At 34.4% G+C, this 13,291-nt stretch overlaps 1 protein-coding gene across 1 annotated transcript; it reads left to right on the top strand.

The window, feature by feature from the left end:
- The first annotated feature begins 936 nt into the window (after window positions 1-936).
- LOC129240229 (prostatic acid phosphatase-like) lies at window positions 937-12,217 on the top strand. The gene is made up of 7 exons (XM_054875896.1): window positions 937-1,672; window positions 7,095-7,193; window positions 7,291-7,374; window positions 7,447-7,605; window positions 7,663-7,848; window positions 11,508-11,849; window positions 11,917-12,217. The coding sequence occupies exons 1-7, from the start codon at window positions 1,481-1,483 to the stop codon at window positions 12,121-12,123; spliced, it is 1,269 nt and encodes a 422-aa protein (XP_054731871.1). The 5' UTR covers window positions 937-1,480; the 3' UTR covers window positions 12,124-12,217.
- The last annotated feature ends 1,074 nt before the right edge of the window (window positions 12,218-13,291 follow it).

Genomic DNA, 13,291 nt, shown 5'->3' on the forward strand with positions numbered 1-13,291 from the left:
CCTCCTTGACTATCTACCCCCTTTTCAGAGCTTTAAATACAATGGGCTTTTTAGCCTGAGTGTTTTAGGAGCCACCAAATCTCCTGGTGCTCCTTGGCTCGACCTCTTCAAATTCAATTCAATTCAAATTCGTTTGCCCAGCAAAAAACATTTTGAGTAGACCACATCAGTTCAATCGAAAAATAATCCCTGTACTTTCCAAAGTCGATTCTAGACACCCACACATATACATATATTTGAGTTCATGTATACATATATGTATTATACATATATGAAATTGGCGCTTACACTCTTTTTGGGTGCTTGGCTGAACTCCTGCCGCTCCTTGTGGCGTGCGTCTTTATGTTGTTCCACAAATGACGGGATCTACAGTTTTAAGCCGACTGCGAACGACAGATGGTTTTTATGAGGAGCTTTTTCTATGACTTGATGTTTCATGCCCGGAGACTCGACCCTGTGAACTTCCATTCCCCACACCCCATTCGGCTAAGGCGGCCGCAGAATTATACATTAGCAACTGTTAATAGGCTTCCCAGATATTTGTATACCCATTAAGTACATATTTATGTAACATTAAAATACCTGTGTATGCACATAATTATTAAATTACCCAAGATTCCGTGAAAACTCTTTGTTGTTTGACAGCCTGATATTTTGAATTACTAGTACCGATTACATACATAAAAACAAGCACATACATACATATGCACATGAATACAAATACCTCTTGTCATATCTACTAATGGTTGATTTTATCCAAGTACTCGTAAAAAGAGCGTGAGGTAAACAAGCAAAATTCTAGAGAGTTGAGAGTAACTGCTATGCTGTTTGCTGCTAGCTGATAACTGCAGCCGCCAGCTATTGGCTAGCATGGCATTCCGTTTATCGTAAGTTTGACTGTTAGTTGGAGGTTAGCTGGTTCAAAGAATTCAATAATACAACAATTCTTCAATTTTATTCAAAATGTGTTTTTCGAAGTATTCATTAATTTCCCTTCCGGACAAACCGCAGCCGAGCGACGGAAGTTCATTTCCAATTCTGAACGATTGCTGCACGCCTCAAATCTGAGATATAATCCCATGTTCAATCAGTCACTTGATTTAGAATTAAGAGTGAATCCAAGCCGTGCACTGTAGCCCCGGTGCACATTCAATTTTGTGAGTACTGTGCAATATATATGTATATATGTAGATATGTGTGTCTTATGCACTTTGTTGTGCTGCTTGTACAATAAAAATATTCATTTAATCGCTTGATTTAATTGTGAACTGTGGTCGAGTTAAAACACATTTTTACTAAATTGAACAAAAATAAAGAAACAGAAACGTTACAGCCAGTGTCTAAATTTAATTGGAAGTTTTTGTGTCTTTGTGTGATTATAAAATATATTTCTTCCGGCTAACGACCGGTTTATTAAGAGCCCTTTTTAAATAAAACTTTTGTTTGTGAGTGTTGATTTTTATATATAAAATATCCGAAAATGTTTCTTCAAAAAATTACGCGCAAACATTTGCTGATTATGGCCAGTCTCTGTGTAGTAGTAGCCGTGATCATCATTTGCATTTACACTACAACAGGGGCAGGTGAGCAGGCCGCCAAATTAACGAATGTAGAAGATTGCCCTAATGTGTCGGTGGACAACAAGAACTCCACTCTCAAACTGCTACATATCGTAAGTATAAATTAGTTAACTAAAGTATTGCTCATGTGAGTTAACCAATGAATGTGAGTAAATAAGCAAATTTTTGCGAAAGACGAATCAAAAATTAGCTTGAAATTTATTCAATCTGTGTTTCACTAAATCGCATATTAATTGGCAAACTGTAACTCTGCACGTCTACTAATAATACCAAAATCAATTATAAGTTCATGTTTAGGTGGCACTCTTAATTGCATTAGATAACTCACAAACAAAATGCAGGCGGACCTTTGGGGTAGACTTAGTAGTTGTAAAGGAGTTAAGTGTAGAAAATATAAGGAATAAATGTAATGAAATTCCTTAAAAACTTGAAAAAAATAACCTACGATACCTGTTTTTTCTAGTCAGAGTGCCCAAACCTTTTGCGAACTCTTTCTCGTCAGCTCATGATTCTCAAAATGCTTAAAGCGAAGTGGTAACTTGAGTAGTGGGTACAGGAAAAAGTCACACTCTCTCCTATCAGGTGAATACTGAAGGTTCTTTTTGGGTACATAATCGCTAACAAGTTAAGATGTGCGAGCCGGTGCATTGTCGTGGTGTAGATGTCATTGGGCGACAACTCCGGTTTCTATGTGATGTCTTTCTCCCTCCAACGCTATAGTCCGCTCACATATGCGACAAACCTTCAACAAAAGCTAGATCTTTAGTCGACTATGTTTATTTTTTTTTTGGGGTTTTCACTCATCTGAAAAGCACCATTTTTATCCGATAAAGTTAAAGCTCAAAGGAAGAATTTTTAGTGACAACAATGTGTTGGACAAACTTCAGCTCTCCAGCGCAGCATTTCAAGTGTTCGCTGAATCCCCTTAGAGAGCCACCAAATCAGGTGCTATATCTCAGAGCCGAGCTTCGAGCACCAGTTTCCTAACTTTTTCGGTGTTTTTGTCATTGACAGAGGTGGTTGGATCAACGAGGCAAACACCAAACGAAGGACGATCCGTATGCCGGTTTCTGGAACTTTTATTATGTGAGACATTTAGTTATGATTACCCAATAATAATGTCTAGGAAATTTTAAGGTAAGCACGTGGTTAGTATGAGAAATATTAAGGACACAAGTTAGAGGACAGTAGATCACACTTTTACTCCAATCATCAGATTCTCTTACTTTATATCTTTCATAAGCACAATTATCGGCTATGCTTTGCTGCGCCACTTGTTTCCCTCATTGTAATTTTGTCCTTTATTAAAAAAAACTTGATTTCAATAAAGTTTGGGTTAAATGTAATGTCAGCTTTTCTTTAGTCTTAAGGAGGGAGATGAATATATGAGTTAGAGTAAATTTTTTCATTTGAACAACTCGCTTTTAATTTCGAGCATATTTTAATTGCTGACTGCATTTATTTATTCAATTTTTTCCTTCGCCACGTACGTTTATTAAGTAGATACTTAAAAACAAGTTCTGACCAAGCTGTTCATATAAATTATGGTATACTTGTATACTCGTACATATATAGTACACTGTATGGTTCATATATGAGTCAATGTCACATGAAAATGAAAAAACTCAAATTAATAAATATTTTTGTTTAATCAATCAAAAAAGTCAATTATATTATTAAATTACAAATTACTCAATTTCAGTATTAAGAAACGAAAACAAGATCAGTATTTTTACAAAATAATAGAAAAATTATCAGTTAACACTTTAACATATAAATTTTACGAAATTTTGTAAAGGTTCCCGCAAAAAACGCGCCTAGTTATTGTTTTAAAATAAAAATCGTAAAAATTTAGATTATTTTGGATTTCACTATTTTTATTCAAAATACGACTCTCAACAATTATATGTGAAAAATTGAATAATTTAAATGTCCACCATTAGCACGTCTACAGGTAAAATCCGCGAACAGTCGATTTAGCCTATGTAATTGTTGAGAACGTCGAGATATCAAGATACATATGTTGAAGGTTGTTCAGCAACACTTTGCGCTACAGCAGCAACATTCTCAAGAGAACGTCCAGTTTTTGGTCTACCAGTACTTTTTTTATTATTGGCCGAACCAGTTTCTTCAAATTTGTTCACCAACCTTTCAATTGTCGACTTGTTCGGACGATTATATCCACCAAAAAATCACGAATTTAGCGATATGTTCTTTCTAATGATCGATCATTTTCATAATAAGTTTCTATAATTGTTCTATCGAGTAAAATCTTATATCTGTCTACTTGGCAATGTCACAGATGATATAAAAAATGTACCGTCTAGGAATTACTCATTATTGATATCTGGGCATCACTTTTGAAAGATGAAACACAGTTAGCAAGCTGGTCTTACCTTGAAAGTCAAACCATTTCAATTTCTGTGATGACAGGTTCATGGCTTAAAATTCTTGATTGCTGATCCATTTTCGTGATTTTCGCCAGGTACTTAGGGTCGATTGTTGGCATAAGGATGGGTTTGAAAGATCTCGTCACTTTGCCCAATAACATGATCACCCACTGGAGTGAAGCCGGTTTATTTTTGGGTTCATCGGATTACAAACAAATCTTGATTTGATCAAAAATAATAAGAGAAACATTTTAACTCACCGAATTCCAATTGCAAGTAGTCGAAGAATCGCAATTTTTGTTTTAAAAGCAAATTTTTTTTTTTATAAAATATTTTTTAATGCTCTTTCAACTGCCCATTTACTAACTGGAATTGGTACGAAAACAGTTGTTTCTACAGTGCTTTTAAGCTTATGAGTAACGTATAGTCGCTCAAGCCTTATCGCTTCCAACGGGGTATCCCTTCTTGATATAAATCCTTTTTTGAGGTGGGTTTGGAGGTTTCAGGTTTAAATCTGAATTGTATAAGTGTATATGTATAGTATATATGTATTTGATTTATTGAAATAGAATTATAGGTATAAGGCAACTAACAGTTGGGGCCATTGTCTATATATATATATATCATCAGAATTCGTTTTAGAGGTATGGTTCCTTCGGCAAAGTTTCTTATTTTGATCCCTAGAATACGATTTTCACAGAGCAATTTCTAAATCGACCCGCCCTAATATATAAATATAATTGGCGCGTACATCCTTTTTAGGTGTATGGCCGAGCTCCTCCTCCTATTTGTGGTGTGCATCTTAATGTTGTTCCACAAATGGAGGGACCTACAGTTTCAAGCCGACTCCGAACGGCAGATAAATTTTTATGAGCTTTTTCATAGCAAAAATACACTCAGAAATTTGCCATTGCTTGCCGAGGGGCGACCGCTATTAGAAAAAACTTTTTCTTAATTTTGGTGTTTCACCAAGAGTTGAACCAACGATCTCTCTGAATCCCGAATGGTACTCAAGAGTGGCTGCTATTGAAAAAAAAAAATTTTGATCTTCTGATGTTTAATGGCCACAATGGGCTTTGATCACCGGCCAATCAAACAGGCAGTAACAATTTAATGATATTGGGTTTCTTAATTGAAATTTTATTTCGAGTCGTACGAAATTCTTTCAGCACATTTCTATTTCTCGGATACAAGGTGTACTTGTGGCAAGTACCTTTTTTTGCCTTGGTAATGCATTCACCCCCATGAAAACCTCATAAAAGCCATCTGCGTTCGGAGCAGTTTAAAACTGTAGGTCCCTCGAAATGTGGAAAACCTTCAAGGGCATTCGTTATATGGATTAGGAGGAGGAGCTGGCAACAAAGGATATACACGTTTTGGTATAGTTGGCCAGCTCATTTGAGGTTTAGAAATAATCGGTTTTCCTTTCATGAGTAGACTTTTACTTGAAGCATATACCCCCTTTTATCCGTTACTTTGAATACTTTCATACCATATTAATGAGGTTTATCTGATATGTATTATCGGAAATAGAGCCTTCCATGAATAGAAAATATAGACTCGACTATTAAAATACCTTTGTTGTTTCTGAAACTTGTATTAATTTCTTCATAATGGAAGGACAAAATTATTTTTATAAAATTATTCGCCATATTAATAACTTTTGTGTTTTGATTGTTTTACAACTCCCAGAAATCTAACTTAATCAACAAAAAATTATATGTATTGCATTCCGGTAAACTCGTCTAAAATTATCAACCTGCTAATTTACCATGAATTACTAAAATACTTTTCTTAATTCATAACCTTAGTTAGGAGAATCAAAAGTTGTTCTTAGAATTTTTTTCTGCATTCACTCCTTTACAACATATTGCCTTTGCCATTTGGGCCCATAAGAAGGTGTTGAGCGAAACAAGATCTTCTGTTTTGAGCTGAAAGTTTCCTTTCTTGATGTAACTCATTTCTTCATACTCAGCCCTTGTATTTGAATAATTGCTTATATAGTTCCAAATGTATTCATATGATAATTGCTTAAATAAAAGCCGTAGGGCAATAAATTAGTAAAGTGTAGATAATAAAAAATTATCACGGTGAGAAAATCACAGCCACTTTACTGAACAATGAAATGTCTGTGCTTAAAAGAAGGCAGGCATTATAAAAATACGAGTATGTGCATGTATGTACATACGAGTAAAGTAATTAGTACCAACCACCAAGTAAATGGGGTACGCGCCAGTTATGTGCATTATTATATGTAATATATGATGAGAGGAGTATCACCCTGCAAAGTATAACTTTCTTCTTAGAATGTTGAAATATTTTCATAGTATGTAAATATTTCTTTTATTCGCAAAACTGGTCTCCTCGAATTTTCAGACCAAGATAAAATTTCTGCGCGGGGAAGTAAAACTATTATGTAAAATAAAATTTCGTACAATTAAATTAAAGAAACTTAACGATACCAGCATCGTCTGCTAAATTATACTGTCACTGCTTCATTTATCCACACAAAAACCTAAACAATATGCAAATACAACGAGCAGTAGAAAAACAAACTGTAATTGGAGCGATTTCTTCATTGCCTGCAATGTAAGTACGCTTGCAAATGAAAAATAAATGCAGTAAAGGTTATAAAATATATTAATTATTTTATTTTACTGAATTTCGCGATTTTTCCATTTATCTGTCATATTGTCTGTATAATAGAACTCTTAAACAAAAAATTATGGATTCAATTTTGGCTGCATTTGGGCACGACAACACTTATCATATCGCCCGGACAATATTTATTATTTACCGTTAGACATTTTTGCTTTCCATTTCTGCAATGCCTTCAAACGGGGTTTTCAAATTATTATTTCCTGGTGCTTTTTTGACAGAATGTATAATTAAGAAGTTCATTAAAATGAACCAGATTGAAATTCCAGAAATTGTTTTGTTCTCTAGAATCTTATTTACGTACGTTCATGTGTACGTGCGTCATCTAATAACTTTAAACAATTTATTCACACAATTTTTATACATATTTTCTACATTTTTGTTATATATTTTAATTAAGTAATGAAGCTTACACGCAAGAATTATACTTATTTGTTCACAATATAAATATTATCTAATACATCAGGTGTTGCGTCATGGGGCTCGCACTCCGGTGGATACCTATCCAAATGATCCATATGCAAATGATGCATTCGAACCAACTGGCTGGGGTCATGTAACTAATGTGAGTAATGCGTACACTATATTTGTATGCATACATATGTAATTTAAATCTCATAAAAGCATGTTTATATAATAATTGACTTTTTTTTTATAATTAGAAAGGAAAGCTCGAACTTTTTGACATTGGGCTATGGCTAAATAGACGTTATGGCAAATTTATGGAGCCGCACTATTCCCCAAGCGTAAGTTTATTACCAGATCTTATTTAAATTTAATGTAAATATTGATATAAAATATTTCTAATACATTTTAAGCGCGTTCATGCTCAAGCAACAGGCTCACCTCGCGCCATGATGTCCCTATCCACTGTTCTTGCTAGCTTTTTTGCACCACACGACACCCCTATGGAATGGAACACTGAATACAATTGGCAACCAATACCAATTTTTTCAGAACCATTGGAACAAGACTCTGTAAAACTCGTTTATATTGATATTATTTTATTTTATTTTTAATAATTTTTTTTTCAGTTGCTTATTGTTCGAACACCCTGTCCGCGTTATTTTGAGGCATATGCCGAAGTAATGCAGTTGCCGGAGGTGAGAGCAGATTTAGCGCGTTATGAATCGCTCTTCAAAAACTTAACTGAACTCACGGGAAAGCCCATTAACAGTGCTGAGGAAGTTGGTTCACTTTACATAACCTTATTAGCGGAGGTAATAATTATAATAATAATAATATTAGTATTGGCCAAGAATTTAAAACTACATTCAATTGATGCACATAAAAAAATAATTCCCGGCACATTATGGTGGTCTAATTTCACATGAAACACTATTATATCATAAAATATTAGATTAAACTGAACAAAAACGGAATAATAATATAAAAAATAAAATTTATCTGAAATTAAACTAAATTAAATTAAATACATTAATAAAAGTAAACTAAAATAATAATAAAATAAACAGGAAAAAATAATTTAAGCAGGAAATGATCCGATTTCACACGATAATAAAATAACATAATAAAAAATTAGATTAAACTAAATAAAAACAGAAAAATAAAAAATAGTATACATCTAAATAAAATAGACTAATAAAATAAAACAAAATAATGAAAAATTAAATTAAATTAAACTAAAATCAAGCTAAAATAATAATATAGTTTATATAATTAACTGAAATAAATATAAATGAAATAAAATAGATTAATTCAAGCGAGAAGTGTTCAGTTCAAGTTACGCCTTTAGCTTATCATTCCATTTACCTAGCAATTCTCTGCACCACCCAATGTCTTTTGAAATGGTAAATAGAGGCGAACTTATCCCAAAACTTAGATAATACTTCCGCGCTCCTCGTATTCTCGGTCTACCACTCTCCTTATACAAAACAAATTTAGTTAATATTATAATTCAAAAAAATTTTTCCCCCCTTTAACTGGCTCCTACATAATAATATTCGTAGTAATATACAAGTATAACATACCGTTAATAGGCCGCTCATCCCTAGTTTTATGGGGTTTTCGAAGTTTCTAGGAAAAGCTTAAAAAAAGTCCATTTTACTACCTCATAAGTTTCTAACTTATGATCTATGAACTCTCGGTGTGACGCAAGCACGCTCTGATGTTTGGAACAGCGTTTAAAACACTGCAATTTAGGATTAATTGCCTACTTTCATGCAGCTCCATCCGTTAGCATTGAGGTATATAAGTACCTATACCAGATTTATGTTAAAGCAGTAAATAGTGAATTTCCACTAGAAAGGCTTTATAATTCCATGTGCCCCCTTTCTTCTTCTTAAAAATTAGAACTGGTTTCTTCTAAATCCATACATCGTAGATAGTTTTCTACTAATTCTATTTTATCACAAATCTCAACCCTCACTGATAAAAATTATGAAATCTTCACACTAATATAGTGTTTAATTCTTCATAAAAAGTGAACATTTTTGATATAAAATTGATTACATGAGAAACCATGAGAAAGCATATATTTTATTCAGAAAATCAAAAATGTAGAACTTAATTTTATTTCATCTTGATGGAGTGTTGTTTTATGTGTTGAAAATGCATCTATTTATTACAAAAATTTTGTGTCTAGTGCAGGTTTTCCCTATGGAGATATCAATATTAAACTTTTCTACCTCTTCTAAGCTATGCCCGCCATCTAATTTGTTTCCCAATGCTGTCAATTTACAAGGTGAACGATATGAAGTGTTACCTATTCAAAACACCATAACTTGTTTGTGCGAAATTAGTTTTTATTGATTTCAAAGACAAAATTGTTCAAAAATGATTACAATTTTAACATATATTCACTTAAGCTCGATATGACCACCTTTTGCCTTGACTATAGCCTTCAAACGGTCAAAAAATAAGTTGCATGCTGCACGAATGTGATCTTGAGCTATTTTGACCCATTCTCGTATAATCGCTTTTTTCAGCGCATCCATACTGGCATATTTTTTAGTCCTCACCTTGTTCTCCAAAATGGACCAGATGGAATAGTCTATTGGATTTGGACGAAACGAAGTGTGGAACATGATTTTTTAACCATTCTTGGTTCACACGAGCTTTATGAGACGGTGCCGAGTCCTGTTGGAACGTCCATGGTCTGCGACCGAAATGTTTGCGTGTCCACGGCTCTAAAGCAGCTTCTAAAACATTTTCCCGATAATAAGTCGCATTCACTTTGACACCAGGCTCGTTAAAAACGATTGGAGAGAGTCCATCAGCGGTCACTGCGGCCCAAACCATTACTTGCGATGGGAAATTGCTTCGAATGGCCATACGTAGGCTCAAATTCTCGTATGAGCGTTCGGTCAAGTAAACACGATCGTTTTGAGTGTTTATGAACTGCTCTATTGGGAAATTTTTTTCATCAGAAAACACAATGTTAGGAAATTCGCCACGCTCCACACTGGGGATTTTTGTACAGAGATGCGGAAAAAAGTATACATCCCAAAAAATATTTACATTTTTACTACTAACGAAGTTGTATATATTTGTGTATGAAAAGAACATGTCTAAAAACTATTTTTTAAAAAAATTTTGTTTTAAAATTCATAAATTTTAATTTTTTTTATTAACAGCAAATATTTACGCACAGGATACATGTAAATTCATAATTCTGAATTACCCTCAAAATGTCAAAACAAAATTAAAAGTGTTTCGTTATCATTATGCACACACTAGAAAGCGTTTAGTTATTATCATTGCCAAAAAATAATCAGTGGCGCCTGGTGGCACCTGCAATTGATTAAAACTGAAAGAGACGTTATTAAGCAACACGTTGATACTAGTTTCTGACCGTAGGTAAATGTAGCTCAACTTGCAGATCCAAGAATATGAAGGAATATGACTTTTTTTTCGTAAAATTAATTATAAATAGATAATCAAATGCTTTACAGCCTTTGTTCTTCCGGCTAAAATATATAAAAATATCGTACCCTAAATGAAAAATAAAAAATTGGAAGTCGGCTCAAGCAAAAAGAAAAGAAATCACCTTGGGCTTTGAAGTTCTTTCTTGGTCAGTTCAATACTATAAAAAAATTATACTTTTGACATATCTATAAAAAAAAAAACTGTAAGTCGGAGTTTAGTAATTATTTTTGATTTTATTGTTGGTTCTATTCTGGAATTTAGAAATACCATTAAACATTGCGTAGGTGGTATGTTGCAAATTTGACTTTTTCCGCAAAATCCCCAGTGTGCGCTCGTGCAAGCGCAACAACTCCTTTGCTCTTTCGCACCGAACTTTTTTTGCTGGGTGAAAGATCGTGTGCTTTTTGGAACTTGTAAGTCTTGACCTTGAGCTCATTTTTCAATATGCGTCGAATGCTGTCTTGCGATATTTTCAGTTCTTTGGCCATTTTTCTTCCACTTCGACGTGGGTTTCGTTCAAGTCGAGCCTTCACTTTCCGAACCATTTCTGGCGTTGTTGCAGTTTTTTTTTGGGTCCATCTCCATACCGTTTTGCAATGCTACCAGTATCATTCTCACGTTTTATAGTGACTATCGCACTATTACGTTTGAATTCCATCACAGAAAAAAAATTCAACAAAACTGAGACGCAAATTCTTTTGATGGATTATAAACAATATATTGAACTGTCATTAGAACAATTTTGACGTTGATGTCATGAGCTGTTTTACAGATACAAGCAGTGTGAAGTTGTAAACACTTCATATCGTTCACCCTGTATATAAAAAATAGATCCAACTAATTTCCAGCCGAAACCTTATTCTGCTAACTCTGCATTTGCTTGAGTTTATTTAATAATCCATTATTATGTAAACTTTGTAGAGTAAAACAAATTAAAAAAAATAAATTTCTATACTCACTAAATATTTTTTTTTTGTTACTCCCTAAAAAGAAAGAGTTCGGATACACACTTCCTTCGTGGACGCAACATTACTACCCGGAAAAGATGCAATATTTAGCTGAGCAATGTTATGTTTATAACAGTTATACAAAGGAAATGCAGAAGATAAAGGGTGGTCCTTTTTTAAAGAAAATGTTTTCAGAAATGTTGGAAAAACGGAGCGGAAAACTCAATCCCAGCGATCGTAAGCTTTTCATCTATGCTGGTCACGATTGGACGGTGGGTAGCATACTCTCGGCGTTGAATGTTTGGAAACGTCAAATGCCACGCTTTGGAGTCATGACTATGTTTGAGCTACATCAAAATCAACAAACTGGGGAATTCTATGTGGAGGTGTGTACATTTATCATTTAATAGTTTGGGCTATCTTTCTTCACTTACATACCGTATTTAATTTCAGATTTATTTACGAAACAATGAAAAGGGTTGCGCTGAGTTGCTGGATGTGCCAAACTGTGGCACTAAATGTCCATTGGACAAACTAATTGCACTAAGCTCGGATGTCATACCAAATGAACCATATGAGGAGCGATGTAAGGCGAAAAATCCCGATTTTAAAGAGCCACCGCCACGACCAGTGGAATCGAATTCTCAAAAGCAAAGATAAATTATTTTATGTAAAATAGGATAACTTAAATGAAAAAAGTATTAGTATTTTTAAATTACTGTTGGTTGTTGTGTGATTTCGATTTATAAATAATAAACGCATTTTTAAATGAAGATTTAAAGTGTATGGTAGATTAATACGCATAGATCTACCTCCATGGACTATATTTTTGGTTTACTGAGTAGCCAGAAGTCAGACGAACTTCAGGCAAATATGACAGAAATAAGAAGTGAATTAGAAAGAATTTCTTTTTCCCCCTGCCCTTTCAGGATGTGCTCAGCTCATTTCAAAACTCCTGTATTCTGAGTCTAGTTCGCAAAGTGCCTACCTTACATGGGCTTGTGTCCAGGTACCAGTACTGTAGTATACAAGTAGAGATTGATCAGATTACAGGTACTTTTTTTTGACGAATCGCACGTGACTACTGTCAAACTAGACACATAATTTTTTTAGTATTCATTGACATTTCATGACGGAAAGGCTTGCGCTTCAACAATGTTGCAAATCGTACAATTGTGTTACGAAAACCGACGCTCTGTTAAAAGTGTTCATCGCCCAACTTAAGGTACATATTTAGCGATAAAGCCCATTTTTGGCTCAATGGCTATATATTTGCCGTATTCAAGCTGAAAAGCAACTCGAAGCCATTCAAGAACACCCATTACAGCCATTTAATCATCGGCACATATTTCATCTAAGACGAGGTTGGCTCCAATGTAACAGTAAAACGCTTTCGCGCCGTGATAAACGTATTTGATGCTGGAAATTGAAGCCATTGATCTCCACAACATTTGGTTCCAACAGGACGACGCAATTTGCCATACAGTCCGTGAAAAAGCCCATCACTGCGCCGTAGTTTCGGAGAACAATTTATCTCTCATCTCGAACCAGTGGTGACCAAAGATCGTATGATATCGCGCAATTATCTAAAATCTAAAGCTTTGTGGATAAACCAGCTTCGATTGAGGCATTGGAAGCCTCTCATTGGAGCATTGCCACAGTTATTCACGAAATACTGGCCGACGCCCTCCAGAGAATCATTCAAAATTGGTGTTAAGGGACGGCCGAATTACGGCGTCAGATTGCATTTTTGTTTTTTTATGCCAATTTAAAGTTCGATACCTATAAATTGAGCACCACAAAATTAGCTTATGGGTCATTAACTTAG

Source organism: Anastrepha obliqua, chromosome 3 (genome assembly GCF_027943255.1).
Source record: "Anastrepha obliqua isolate idAnaObli1 chromosome 3, idAnaObli1_1.0, whole genome shotgun sequence".
Taxonomy (NCBI): Eukaryota; Metazoa; Arthropoda; class Insecta; order Diptera; family Tephritidae; genus Anastrepha; species Anastrepha obliqua.

Bases quoted from the DNA above. Each gene is read 5' to 3' on its own strand.
- LOC129240229 (XM_054875896.1), top strand. From the start codon at position 1,481: ATGTTTCTTCAAAAAATTACGCGCAAACATTTGCTGATTATGGCCAGT. The intron at 7,375-7,446 runs GTAAGTTTATTA...ATACATTTTAAG, and splicing joins AGCCGCACTATTCCCCAAGC to CGCGTTCATGCTCAAGCAAC. The intron at 7,606-7,662 runs GTAAAACTCGTT...TTTTTTTTTCAG, and splicing joins AACCATTGGAACAAGACTCT to TTGCTTATTGTTCGAACACC.